This window comes from Tachypleus tridentatus, chromosome 4 (genome assembly GCF_004210375.1).
Source record: "Tachypleus tridentatus isolate NWPU-2018 chromosome 4, ASM421037v1, whole genome shotgun sequence".
Classification (NCBI taxonomy): domain Eukaryota; kingdom Metazoa; phylum Arthropoda; class Merostomata; order Xiphosura; family Limulidae; genus Tachypleus; species Tachypleus tridentatus.
Window position 1 is genome coordinate 39,610,904 of NC_134828.1, and position 15,327 is coordinate 39,626,230.

General features: G+C 34.0%; 1 protein-coding gene and 1 long non-coding RNA gene across 2 annotated transcripts; both read left to right on the top strand.

Annotated features, from left to right (window-relative positions):
* The first annotated feature begins 342 nt into the window (after window positions 1–342).
* Window positions 343–1,246, top strand: LOC143248312 (uncharacterized). The gene is made up of 3 exons (XR_013026895.1): window positions 343–451; window positions 603–663; window positions 1,054–1,246. It is a non-coding gene; the product is annotated as an uncharacterized LOC143248312 (long non-coding RNA).
* A 2,334-nt stretch (window positions 1,247–3,580) lies between these two features.
* LOC143248313 (amine oxidase [flavin-containing] B-like) lies at window positions 3,581–7,489 on the top strand. The gene is made up of 3 exons (XM_076496697.1): window positions 3,581–3,744; window positions 6,216–6,390; window positions 6,915–7,489. Exons 1-3 carry the CDS (start codon window positions 3,674–3,676, stop codon window positions 7,059–7,061), a joined length of 393 nt encoding a protein of 130 aa, XP_076352812.1. The 5' UTR covers window positions 3,581–3,673; the 3' UTR covers window positions 7,062–7,489.
* Window positions 7,490–15,327: the final 7,838 nt, after the last annotated feature.

Sequence of the window (15,327 nt, forward strand, 5' to 3'; positions counted from 1 at the left end):
GAAGAGTACGGTTAGTAATTCGTTTCCTCCTTATGGAACTTGGGCTAATGGCAAGATCCTCGATATTATGTCCAATATGAGCTACAAAAGGAAGCAAAATTTGCGCGGCTTTTCGGTCACTGATCTGGGTTCTGTCTAAAGCCGAAGCTATCCTTTCAATAATGCCAACTCTTTGTTTGGTTCCGGAAGCACGTTGTTATTTTGTGCGCATTGCGCAACCCCTAAACATTAATGTATTGGATTGATTTTTACGCTGGCATATTTTTTTCATTGAATGGAATCAAATTATAAGCGAGCAACTGAGTGTCACAACTTTTGGTTTTTTGACGCACCCTAATATAGAGTCATAGTAGCAACCGAACCTTACGAATCATCACTCTTGTGGTTTTCATGGTACGTCAAACAATGCGGAGGCATAAACAGGATTGCATCAACAACAAACGGTGGCCAAGTATGTTAAATACAAGTAATTCATGATGGTCATTACGCATCTAATTTTATGTTGTGTAAACAGATTAAGAACTTGTAAATAAATTTCACCATATGTACATTTACCGTAAACTGTAAAACATAGATTTGATGATACATTATTTTTTCTCTAGGAGAGAAAATTCGTTGGTGGGACTCAACAATTTAGTGAGAATATTGCTAAACGTTTGGGAGGTAAGCTAGTTGGAACTTACACATGAGTAACATAACTAACCAATTATTAGTTACTGTATAATCCCACCTTAGAAAAATAAAATTACAAACATATTTTATGAGAAAAGGATGCAGAGATATTTTGAAAACATTAATTAACCGTAAATTTAACTTTTAGAAATTTATATCAGCTAGTTACGCTGTGTATGCATATATGTGTATTTAAAATGGAAGAAACATTACAACACTCGTATGCTACTCCTTTGTAATTACTTTTTGACAACGACTTTGGATCTTAAAGGAAACAAAGTCAGAAAATATATTTTCGATTCGAATTTCACTCTTCATACTTGATAATATACAAATGCTTTAATTAAATACGATGTTTATGTGTTGTTTTTCTGAGATCAGATCGAGTTCTTCTGAACAAACCAGCAGTTTCTATTAGTTATCAAGAAGACACTGTAAGAGTGAAGACTTTAGACGGAGATGAATACCAGGTACGGTATCTAACTACCACCGGACGTTTACATCTTAAGACGGAAATGAATACCAGATACGATATCTAAATACCATTAGACGTTTAGATCTTTAGATAGAGATGAATACCAAGTACGGTACCTATGTGCCTGTCTGTTTTTTTCTGTTTATAATCTGGGAGTCACGAGTTCGAATCCCATCACCAACATGCTCGTACTTTCAGTCATGGACGTGTTGTGGTATGACTTTTCGTTTGGAAAACCCCACAGTTGACGATATCAGCTAAATGCCTTTCCTCTAGTCTATCATCTCTAAACTAGTAATGACTAGCATTGATTTCTCGAAGGAACTTGAGCGAAAAACAAACAGTGGCTACGAAAGAGAAGAACATTACGGAAACTAAAACATATTTACAAGAAGGGAGTTATATAACCAGAAACCTCTACTTATTGGAAACGCGTATCGTATCAGTGAATAAAGACATAATTCAAGTTACTGATGGTCTTACTGTGGTGAAACATCACACGCAGATATACAATAAAACCTGTCTAAGGCGGAATCGTATAGGGCAGAGTAAAATTTCCTGCTTAAGCAGGTTTGTTTTGGCTTAGACAGTGAACATGCATTTCTTTAATTATATGTATAATGTTTGAGCGGAACGTTATACTTGCTTGACTCAAGGGAAGTAAGACATTTGTGAATAAAGTTATTATATTGTTTATGCTATATTTATTAAAATAAGAACAAAAATAAACATTCAAAATATACATAAGTACACAAAATCTTAATCATATTTATTTGAAGAAAGTGGCCAATTTCAACTGTTTCGTTTTTTAATAGGTTTTCTCATGTGGTTAAAAGAGAACATCAACTCTACGGGCTTTTCATGAAGTTCATTTTCCCGCTTCATTTTTTCATACAATTTGATAGCGTTAATATAACTTAACACTTGCGATAAAGTAGGAATTTCTATTTCCTCACTATCTTTTTCCTTTTGTTCATCTTCTGAATCTGACTCTTGTGATTCTACTATAGATTTTAAATCAGTTTCATCGGTTTCTGTTAAAACATTCTTGTCAATGTTCACCAAACTTTCCGCGTTCACAGAATCATCTGTATTAGTCTTCTCAGTCAGAGTTTGGATTTCACTAGAATCATCATAACAAACAACTTCTCCAGAATCTCCGCCATTATTAAGAACATTTCCACAATTTCAAAAGCACTTTATTACGCATTCATCTTTTACGCATTTGATTGAATGACTTAAAAATGCAATTGGATCTAAAACGTCAATTTTAATAGTCAGATGCTCTCTTACAGTCGTCCATGTTTGTAATAATATGCTGAAGCATCAAATTTCTGTATTTCAATTTTATACACTGTATAATTCTATTATCTAGTGGCTGTTGAACTGATGTTGTACATGGACGTAAAAAGACTAAACGAACATTTGAAAGTTGAAATTTTGGGTGACAAGTTGCATTATCTAGGAAAAGTAGGATATTCCTATTTTCTTGTTCCATTCTTTTGTTTAATTTGTTCAAAAATTCCTCGAATATAGAACTTGTCATCCACGCTTTATTATTCGCTTTCCATTCCACGGGAAGTTGATTCTTCCTTAAATTTTTGAAACAGCGCAGATTTTCGCTTTTACCTTTTAACCGTGGTAAATTTTTCCTAAATTTTAAAATTAGGGAAGATAAGGAATTTATTTTTCTCGTGAGAATTATTTAAAAAGCAGAATTTTGTACTGAAATGACAAATATATTTCTACATATCACGAATCTAATTTAACTGCAAAAATAATGACGGCGGAAAAAAGAACAGAATATATTGAACCAATACTTACTGTAACAAAATGTCAGAGAATTTATTAATATTTAAACAAAGAATTAAATAAGAAATTAATATTTAATCAAAAACATTTTTCCGCCTTACTCAAGTTCTGATCCTACTTGTTAATAAACGAAGTTGGTGAAAAATAGTTTTCCGTCCGCGTTACGCAGGTTCCACCATATAGAGGGCCTTTTATAACAGAAATCTCAAGATAATGCTGCAAAATTATTGATATTTTCGGCTTGTACACGTTTCTGTCTTATCCGGTTTCCGGCTTAAACAGGTTTCACTCTATATGTATATATATATACATATATATACAACCATATATATATATATATTATTTTTAAATGTTATGATTCCGCAGGCAATACATTTGATACGATAAAACTTTGTGGCTCATAAATAATTGATAAAAATAGTGTTTCACCTGAAGTTTTCACTTTATAACACAGCCGTTCTGAAATGTTATGGTATTCAACGAAAACCTTCATCAGCAGCAACACACATTGAACAAGATGTAAAAGAAATACTATATCTAATTATTTTAATGAAAATACGAACTGAATCGGTAAAATATATTGTTTTTATATCATCATTTGTGTTATAGTGGTGGAATAATAATCAAATATACTGTGCTTTTGTTTCCACTTTGTCAGACTAACTCTTAAAAATTATTATTTTTCAGCCTATTCATTATGAGGAATTTAACTGGATGGGAGAACAGTACTCGGGTGGATGTTATACGGGTACATGTCCTCCTGGTTTCTTAACATGTTACGGAAGGTAAAAAAAAATATGCTCTATTTTGTCAAATTAAATAGTTACTGAAGTTATTTAATTAAGAAAATTGTTTATTAGCTATTTCTTGAATTTGATTTCAAAAATTGTAAAATAGGTCATAAACGTTGAAAGCAAAATGTGTGACCTGAAAACAACTTTGGGATCCCAGAACATCAGTTGAACTTCAGGAGAATGCATCACTGAGGAGAGATTTCAGACTAGACAAAGTACCTGGCTCTTTCGGGTTACTAGGTTGATATATTTTAGTCGATTAAGTCAATGTGTTTATTCTGAGCTTATTTTATAATAAAAGTACAGTCTATATACTTTTGTTGCTAAGCAACATGACATAAAAACTATAGTTGGCATACACCGTTACCAAAACGCACTGGCTTTTCTATGTATTAGAATTTGTTATATGAGGAACCACTTCTTTTGTATGTGGTTTCTTGCTAGCTTGCCTCATTAAAAAGATGTGCACCTTCGTGGATAAGATAAGTAATACCCAAATGCGCATCGTCTGGGTTCACTTCGTATGAGTGCAAAATTTCAGGTTTCTAAGCTATTTTCTCTTGGAGCTGTTGCAGTCACATGTTCTCTTCTATGAGGGGTTTTGCTCGCTTGCCACGTATAAAGATGTTGAAACACGCACGTACGTGGATAAGTGATAATACCCAGATGCACACTCTTAGGGTTCACTTAGTATGTGTGTTAAATTTCTGATTTCTAGATTCTTTCCTGCTGGAGCTATGGTGGTTACACATATTCGGCCTTTTATTAGTATAAGCGTTAAATACACTGCCTAAACTTTGGCTTGAATGTCTCACAAAGCTACACGAAGGCTGTCTGCGCTAGTCATCCCTAATTTAGCAGTGTAAAATTAGAGGGAAGGCAGCTAGTCATCACCACCCACCGCCAACTATTGGGCTACTCTTTTACCAACGAAGAGTGAGATTGACCGTCACATTATAACACCCTTACGGCTTAAAGGGCGAGCATCTTTGGTATGACGGAGATCTTACATGAGTATTTTAAAACTATACTTGTCAATGTAAAGAATGATTTGCATATCAGGGTTATACTTTTAAAAATTATTTAACCGATTAATAAAGTGAGTTATTTATCTAGACTAGATTTGGAGATTTCTTTGAATGACTTGAAAGCAAAGTTGTTCGATATAACCGCAAAGAAAAAGCTGCGTACTTTTGTCTACACCAAATATAAATACAAGAGATATGTGGGTGTGCTTTTAACTAAATGTACGTTACACAGATAGTGGGGTTATTTTGCAGTAAGTATGAATAAGAGACATATGAATGAAGATACTGGACCAAGAGGGATTTACCAGTAACGGGTGTCCAGTCAGTTCATAACCTTAATTAATAAATATCTGTAATACCTATTTAATTTGTTCTTGAACATGATACAAATATACGAAATAGGTAGGTGTCTTCCTTTTAATATATCAGTTCAAAATAAGAAACAGTAAGAACATAGAAACCTCGTGTGGCTTGGCGCGAACATCGAAAACAAGGAAATAAATGAAAAGCAAAAATGGTAAACTAAAATATAATAAAGTAAAAATAGTAAATTCCTTTCTTCCTAACTACCGGGCGCGGCATAGCCAGGTGGTTAGGGCGCTCGACTCGTACTCCGCGGGTTCCAATCTCCGTCACACCAAACATGCTCGCCCTTTCAGCCGTGAAGGCTTATAATGTAACGATCAATCCCAATATTCGTTGGTAAACAAGTAGCCCAAGAGTTAGCGATGGGTGGTGATGATTTGCTGTCTTCCCTCTTGTGTCACACTGCTAAATTAGGGACGACTAGCGCAAATAGCCCGCGAAAATTCATAAGGTCTTAAAGAGTAGAAGTGAGAAAAGCATTTCTTGTACAATATGGTGTAAAAATACAAACAAACATCTGAACCAACTTACTTCACTAAAGTAATATCTTAACTTCTTAATATTAAACATGACGCTTATGTACAATTATAGATATTTTAGGCACCTGTAATTCATTATTTGCAAAGAAAATAAAAAGAATATAAAAATATAAATATAATGATATATCTTTAAATATTATCAAATAAAAATAAATAGATAACGAACTAGCCCTCTAATAATTTCAAACTGTTCACTTGTTTCTGCAAAACAGATTCTTACCCTAGTTGATGTATAATTGAAAAGAATGGCTATCTTCAACGATATCTAAATTCTGCTATGCAGTTATTTACCACTCGTGACTTTACAAGGTTTTTTTTCGCATTTATTTTTCTGTGTTTTTTTCTTTGGATTACATTATAAGATTTGATGTTTTCTTTATTTTATGGTGGCTGACATCTTTATGATTCTTATGTATGATAACGTGTTTTTTATTTTGTATGATTATTATTACCACAGAATATATGTTAGTTTTATACTGTTGTTGTTTTTTATGTAATATATTTCTTTCTATGCTGTCTTTATTTTTAGGGTGCTTCGTGAGCCAATTGGACGGATGTATTTTTCTGGAACAGAGACTGCCACCTACTGGTCGGGTTACTTGGAAGGGGCCATTGAAGCTGGTGAACGTTCTGCACGAGAAGTTTTGAACGCAATGGGACTGCTTTCAAGTCACTTGATATGGCAAGAGGAAACTCCTTCAGACGTAAGTTTCTATCCAACAGTCGCTTATCATACCTGGCGTAAGTTACTTAATCATATGGAAGAACTAAGTTGTTTAGGTAGTTTGGCATGGCCAGGTGGTTAGGGCTTGCGACTCGTAATTTGAGGGTCGTAGGTTCAAATCCGCGTCACGCCAAATATGCTCGTGAGGACGTTATCATGTGATAATCAGTCCTACTATGTGTTGGTAAAAGAATAGCCCAAGAACTACATTTCTTCTCGTCTTACATTTTTAAACGAGATGGTTAATGCAGACAGCCCTCGTGTAGCTTTTTGCGAAATTCAAAACAAACAAACAAATTGTTTAATTATCAAACTTAATTTTTCATAAAGAACTCGTACATAGGATACCTGTAATTTTTCTTTTGTAGTTTAGTAACATTTTATAACTTAAAAATTTTGTTTTATTGTACAAATCTTGAAAAATATTTTATGAACACCCATTGAATTAATCGTCCGTTTTTTAACAATGATTACTTCTACTAATACTATTTATTTCATTTTTAGATTATTCCTAATAAACCATTTGAAGCCAGTTTTTTGGAACGTAACTTACCGTCAGCACGAGGATTATTGAAGCTGATAGCGGTGTCAACCATTCTTGAAGTGGCGGCAGGTGGCGCGTTCTATTACTCAAGATTTATCAGGAAATAAATTACTATCAATTTGGAAAAGAAGAAACCTTTATAATGATATGTTATACTTTCATTTAAATTTTTACTTATATCCTTCTTTTGTATTCTTCGGTATTGAAATATTTTGACGTCAAAATTTTCATAAATACAACTTATGAACGTAATGAGTTACATCCGTCTAGAATTCTAGATGATGTTAAATGTTAGTTGAATTGATTATGTCCAGATGGCGTCTGTTGTAAACGATATGATTTGTAGGCTAAGAATGAAAAATTATTATTCAAACAAATCGAATAATTTGTAATTTCATAAGCTCTGTAACAGTGTACAAGAGTTGTAATGAAAATAGCTCTCAACATCCGCTACATACAAGTGAATGTTGTACTTATAATCGGAAATTAGAATAAGAATAAAAACCAGTGTTACTAAACAAGAAGTAATAAAGATAAGTAGTAAGCATTTTTAGTAACTATATTTCATTGTTTTCTTAAAACCGTCATTATTAGTTTACTATAAAACTTTTTAATATGCGCATTAGATTACTATGTGGAAAGCATAATTTTACAAGGTTTAGTACAATATCGATTCTTCTCGGTGGACTCAGCATATAGCTCGATGTGGTTTTGCTGTAAGAAAACACACACACACACTCCTCGAAAATCTTTAGTAATGAACTGCATCATTAAAGGTTGAATAACTACTAAAATCTTCGAGATAGCTTTCAGTTAAACCTACAATTTTAGTTGTTAGTCTGTAAAGTTACCACTGGCCTACCAGCAGACACGTTGTTTTCTACCGGTTAGTAGCTGGAAAACACTAAATTTATATCGGACCAAAGCCTTTCATTGGTTAGTGTATAAAATCGTTGTAACATTACAGGGAGATAAATCACAATATCAATAACAGAACAAGAAAAGTGAAGCATATACATCACATCACATGTATATTAATTGTTAGAAAAGTATTGTTGTACAGAAGAAATAAACAATAGAGTAAAATATGGACATATATTCCGTTTGGTTTGGTTTGAATTTCGCGCAAAGCTAGCCGTCCTTAATTTAGCAGTGTACGACTAGGGGGAAGGCAGCTAGTCATTACTACCCACCGCCAACTCTTAGGCTACTCTTTTACCAACAAATGGTGGGATTGACCGTCACATTATATCGCCCACGGCTGAAAGGGTGAGGATGTTTGGTGTGACGCGAGGAGTCGAACCCGCGCCCCTCAGATTACGAGTCGAGTGCCTTAACCACCTGGCCATGCCGAACCCCATATAATAAGTAGTGTCTTGTAAAACTATTCATCCCTTGCAAAGTTTCACATTCCAATGCCTTCTTAGCTTGCAACCATGAAACTTTTAAATGGGGCTTTATATGTAGCATTTACACAGTCTACTCCAAACTGAGAAAAACTAATGAAAACTGATATTATGTGAGTTAGATTATCAAAACAGAAGAATTAGAATGTTCTCAATTGCACAAGAATTCAACCTCTTTCCTTCTACAATCCCAAATCAAATCAAATGCAAAATATTGGTTTGAAAGGTCACAAAATGAGTGTAGTGATCAGAGTAAATGTATCTGTTCACAACCCACATAGTGATACAACAAACCATCCGTGAAGACCAAGGACATTTCCAAACAAATCAGGAATAAAGTAGTAAAGAAGTTCAGATCAAGAAATGGTTACAAGAAAAACTTAAAGTCGCTGATTATCCCTTTGAGTACAGTGATGTATATCATTAAGAAACGGGATGTGTTTCATACCACCCAGATCAAGCCATCCTTCCAAACTGAGTAGATAGGCAAGCAGGAGTCTGGTTAGGGATTCCTCCGTGAAGTCAACAGCGACAGAAAAATGGTGTAAGTTCCATCTCCGAGATGGGAGTTAATGTTCATACATCGACAATATCCCAGTCTCTTTACAAAGCTGGTCTGTATCGACTAGTAGAATCAAAGAAGCCATTACTGAAAAAATCGTCCTAAATCTCGTATAGAGTTTGCGACAAAGCACGTATATGTTAATGTAAACATGTGGCAGAATGTTTTGTGGTCAGTCGAGACAAAAATTCAGATTTTTGGTCTATATTCAAAGTACTAATTCCGGTGCAAGCTCAATACAGCACATCATCTGGTCAGTGCTATTGTAGCTGTCAAGCATGGTGGTGGCATAATCATATTATTGGAATGATGCTTCTCATCACCAGGGATTTGGAAGCTCGTCAAAATTAAGGGAAAGATGGATAGTGCAAATTACAGGCTAATCCTAGAAAAAAAAACCTGCTCGAGTCGACCAAGAATATAAAACGTGGTCAGAAAATCACATTTCAGCAGGACAATGAGTCAAGGCACAAGGCCAAAGCTACAATGAAGTGGTTTCAAAAGAAGAAAATGAATGTCTTGCAATGATCCAGTCAAATTCCTGACTTGAATCGAATAGAAAATTTAGGCGAGGCTTTAGTATTGCAGACCATCAATGATTTGTTAGGAATGGAGTAATTTTGGTAAGAAGAATGGGCAAATTTGCACCATCCAGTTGCGCAAAGCTAGTATAGACCTGTCGAAAAAACTCAAAGCAGTAAATTGCTGCCAAAGCTGCTTCCACCAATTACTAACTTAGGGACTGAATATTTATGGAATCAGAAAATTTCAATTTATATATTTTATTTGCAGGGTTTGCTGCCATTAATTCTCTTTCGCACATAACAGCGTTAAGTTTGATCATTAGAGTTTTGAATAAAAACAAGTTCATTATAAAAATTATTTAAACTGTTCTTTGACATTATTAGAAAGTGGTGAATACTCTTGTAAGGCATTGTAATACGTTGATGAAATAAAGTGAATGTGAATGAATTGAAAAACAAGATCAACGTATTTCGAAACAACGGGACGAAAATAAAATTTCATATTCACAGCCGTCAAACGAAAAAACGTCAAATTAACGTTACAGCAAATACAGTATTTACAATTTTAAAAATAGTTTTTAATACTTTAGTTTTTTTTATTTCGCGCAAAGCTACACGAGGGCTATTTGTGCTACCGATCCCTAATTTAGCAGTGTAAGACTAGAGGGAAGGCAGCTAGTCATCACCACCCACCGCCAACTCTTGAGCTACTCTTTTACCAACGAATAGTGGGATTGACCGTTACATTATAACGCCCCCACGGCTGAGAGGGCGAGCATGTTTGGTGCGACGAGGACTAGACCGCCTTAACCCATCTGGCCATGTCGGGCCTTTTTTCTTTTTTTATTACTAATGGGGGAGAAGATTCCTGTGATATAAATAAGGCGCTGTTATTCTCGTCCATGTGAGAAATGTTCAACTGGCCCAGATGTTAAGACAGTCAGTCCCTTGGTGGGTTAGTGGTAATTTTAGAGATTTATATTACTAAAATATAAGGTTCGATTCTTCGTGGTGTGTTGAGGACAGATAGGCCATTACGTGACCTGGCACTACAAACAGCAACCTTAGCAAACTACTTTAATATCTGAGGAATGAGTCTGATATTCTTATTACTGGCTGATTTCTTTCTTAAAAACATTCTGATATACAGTCTTTTGTAGGTGGAAGTGGAGCAGAAATTCACCTACCATAGAATACAGCAACCTATTGCTGCCATAGATTACCTTTATTAAAAAAAACAACTAATATTGCTTCCATTAACACTTTAACTTTCATTTTTAGTGAATTATCTCAATAAGTTTCAATCAGTATAATTAAAAATCTGGTTAAAAATCATAGCATACATACAAACACTGTAATACAAGAAAAGGTTTCATCGTATGTATTTAAGATAACTTCTTTAGTTATTGCGATTTATTCGTCATAGCTTAGTGATTTAAAATCATAACCAAGTTAGATATTTATATGTTATTTGTAACTCTGAACCACTAAGTCTGGATATGTATCACCTCAAGCAAATGCACATGATAATATTAATAAATAATTTTTATAATTTATGGTAATATTAATTATTTTATTGTTTGTTTGTTTGAATTTCGCGCAAAGCTACTCGAAGGTTATCTGCACTAGCCTTCCCTAATTTAGCAGTGTAAGACTAGACGGAAGGCAGCTAGTCATCACCACCCACCGCCAACTCTTTTACCAACGAATAATGGGATTGACCGTCACATTATAACGCCCCACGGCTGAAAAGGCGAGCATGTTTGGTGCGAAGTGGAGATTATTTTATATTATCACATTTGTGGAATATTTTGAAAACTATAATATAATATTTTTAAACATATAAAACTAGTAAAGACATATTTTAAGGTTGATGTAATCCCACCAAACACCATCCTAGCAATTAAGAATGAAATGTATTATAAGTTAGAATTTTATCATTTTCTAGTTATAAAACATGCTAAAGTTAGTTATACTCAACAAGAACGACATTCAAAGTTTCATTTTAATTTTGAAACTACTTTCTTCATAAACTCTTGTGTTCAATTTGTTGGCTAAGAAAGAGTTAATTTTGATATTTTCGTTGTAACTTAGTGTTACAAGAGTTGGCAAAGTAAGCATCCCACCATGCATTTTGGTAATCTTTTCATCAGTTTACATCGCTATTTTAAAGCAGACAAAAAGAAACAAAAGTCCATGAGGATTGTAACAGGAAGTTGATAATAGTATTGCTGAATAAGATTCATGTGATTACTGTTTTAGTGGCAATATTTCTCTTGAAAACAGGAATTGATTTCATGATGTGGCTGAATACATTGTTAAAGTTTGGTTTGTGAGCCTTATTCCATATCTTTGACATGTTATGTCCTACTCTTTAATATCTATCTTGCAACAGTCTTACTGAATGAATATTCTTTCTTGGAAAAGATTGTCTTATGTTGGGGAAATTCACTTTGAACCAAGTATACAAGTTACAAATACGTTGTCGTGATGCTAAAATTTTGTATCTGTAGCGACAGGCTTTCGTATTACTGCATCATCATATGTAATTTGTTTTTATAAAATGCAGTTAATATTCAACTATCAAAGTTGTTTTCCTTTCAGTCATCTAGCCCTATCGTTTGGGGAACTATTTTTATAACTCTCGGAAAAGTTAAAATTCTATACCTGTTTACACTATTTAAATACATTGATGTTAAAGACCTGCTAAAACTATCCAGCTTCAAGGTTATGTAAATAAATTCACTAAGCTGTTTTTTTATAATACCAAAAAAACGAAAACAAAAGTCTAAGGGAAATTTCTTTCGACATTAAGACATTGCAGATTCTGTGTGCCCCCCAGTGGACACACACTGCTAAAAACCGGGTTTCTATATCTGTGGTGAGCAGAGTATAGATACCTCATTCTAAAGCTTTGTGCTTAATTCCAAATAAACACTCAAAAAAGCAGATTCTCTGATAATAACTACCTGAAATACACATAAATATTTAGAAATCAAGCTATTAATGTGAATACTTTCATTCCTTTGGCTGTGTTAGTGAACATAAAATTAACTCAAGATTTAATGTCATCAGTAAAAAGGATATTCAAATATAAAATATAAAACTCATTCAGGCTCAAAAATACGGTAATGTTTAAAATTTCACACAAAGGATCCATTGATAAAACAGGTAATATTCTTGAAGAGAATCCTCATCCGGATGATGAAATAAAATAACAAAAATCAAAAGCTAACAATATTTTAAATGAAACCATTCTACTCATAAACTCATTTAAACCAATTCTAATTTACTGTCTATTGTAGTAACGTGAGTTGTTCCGATTTCAAACATGTGTATTAAAGCAAATAATTAAATCAATGCTCCTTTATTATTCTATAATGTTCTACCATTAAATTCAAATAAGGTATAATGATTTTTTTGTTTTCATCACATGCTCTTAATGTAAACCTTAATAATTAATATATATTGCAGATTTGACATAAGTAGTAACTCACCAGAGCTGAATATAAAACTCGGAGTACGGGCTTTCTTACCGTATGTGCTATCCATGCTAAACCATACCGGTCCAGTACGTATTCAATATCAAGGAAAACGGTTATCTGTATGTGAACGTAACTCTTTCTAAACAGTACGACCGCTCCAATCAAACTTAGCTTAACTTAGTTGTCAAAAAGTAAACCAAACTCATATTACACTTTTTGGTAGTTTGAAAGATAAAAATAAATTACAGAACAATACCTATACCGTTACTACAGTATCTATTACAAATAATTGAGTTTGAACAATATTCACACCGAAATAAAGTTCTACAAGTCATAGACTCCAAATAAAAGTTTAATATTTTAGCTTGTTTCCTATAATAACCAAGTGACTGAAAGTCACCGCAGAGATTCGGCTCATTTCAAATAAATTTATTCGTGTTTTTCGCGTTTTCAGAAGTAAAAGACGGACAGAGTGTATGTTACTTAACATAACCTTTAAAATAAGACATGTAAAATGCATTACAAGAGCTTCGAAAAGAAAGCCTATTAATGCACTAAGTGTTCACTTGTGGACTTTCGTCGAATCAGTCGGGTTTTCAGCAGGGACACAACTAGGCATGTAATCTGCAGATCAAATAAATTAGTCAAATGGCACATCTGTTTAATTATCAGGTACAGTTCTGTAACAGTTTATCAAGTGCAGTCAGTAAATCACTAAATGTATTTTTACATTTAAAGCATTTTTGTTTGTTTGCTTATCACCAATGGAGTTTTCAGTAAAAAGAATATAAACTATTTCGAAAGACGACTTGTATTACATAACACCAAAGACGACTTGTATTACATAACACCAAAGTTAATCACACCAGATGAATTTCAATACCTAAAGAATATTGTTAGACAGAACGCTATGCTGATAACGAAACATAACTGCAAGAAAAGACTCCATTAACCTCCCAGTTCCAAGATACTTCAGTCCTCCTGACCGCAGTGGTACTTCCAACACGGTAGACTCAGCCATGAAAAATGCACCACTCAACACGTCGATACGAAAGAAACCTCGAACACCGTCTTATATTCTAACTTAACACCAAGTACCTTTGTGATATAAATAAAATATTCAATTTCAAAAAAATTATAAAACTCCGACAATCTTCGCTTTCCAGTGGCACAGAGGTATACTTGCAAACTTATAACTCTAGAAACCGGATTTTGAAACTCATGGTTGATAGCTTGTTTGTTTGTTTTAAATTTCGCGCAAAGCTATACGAGGGCCATCTGCGCTAGCCGTCCCTACTTTAGCAGTGTAAGACTAGAAGGAAGGCAGCTAGTCATTACCACCCACTGCCAACTCATGGGCTTCTCTTTTATCAACGAATAGTAGGATTGACCGTCACATTATAACGCCTCCACGGCTGAAAGGGAGAGCATGTTTAGTGCGACAGGATTCGAACCCGCGACTCTCAGATTACGAGTCGAACACCTTAACCCACCTGGCCAGGTTGATAGTGTACAAATAGCCCATTATGTAGTTTTATGCTTAATTACAAAAAAAATCCTCAACCTTTTCTCGAATCTCATTCCCTTAAGCCTTTTCTTTAGACACGTTTGTCTTACCTCGTGTTATATGCAGTAAGTGAGGCAGAGAGGGTTAAAGTGGCCCCAAAATTGGTAATGAGTACTATTGATTGGCTGCTTGCTGGCTAGTCTGTCATTTCAAAATTAGGGATGACTGACACAGATAACCTCTGCATTGCTAGGACTAATACATGAAATGTTGTTGTTGTTTTGAATTAAACACAAAGCTACACAATGGGCTATTTGTGCTCTGCCCACCAAGGGTATCGAAACTCGGTTTTTAGCGTTGTAAGTCCGCAGACATACTGCTGAGCCATTGGGGGGCCTACATGAAATGACTACTAAAAATAGTTGTTCGTCCCATACATAAAGGTAACTATTAAAATTTAATTAAAGAGTGAAGTAGGAAACGGCAAATTATTTTAAAATATTATTTTCATTCTGCTCATGAAAAAGTGTTTTCCTTCCCATAATAATTTCTCTGGATTATTATTTTGTTGCACTAGAATAATACGAAAATTACATTATTTCTTTGCAAATTTATGTTTATTGTACTTTCCTGTATTTATATTTCTACATGCATTTTAATTGTTCTAATTGTGATAAATTTACTATTATATATTTATTATAATATCATTGTTTGTTTCAGTTAAATATATATTTAGAAAAGCATGTAATTTGTACTGTTAAATATGTATTGCAAAGTTCCCGCCTATTTACTAAATTTGTAGAAGATTCTCGAATGTAAGAATAAAAAATATGTTTTATGAACGCAATAGCGTATAATCAGCATTGTTGGGCTAGCTGAAATTTCTAGA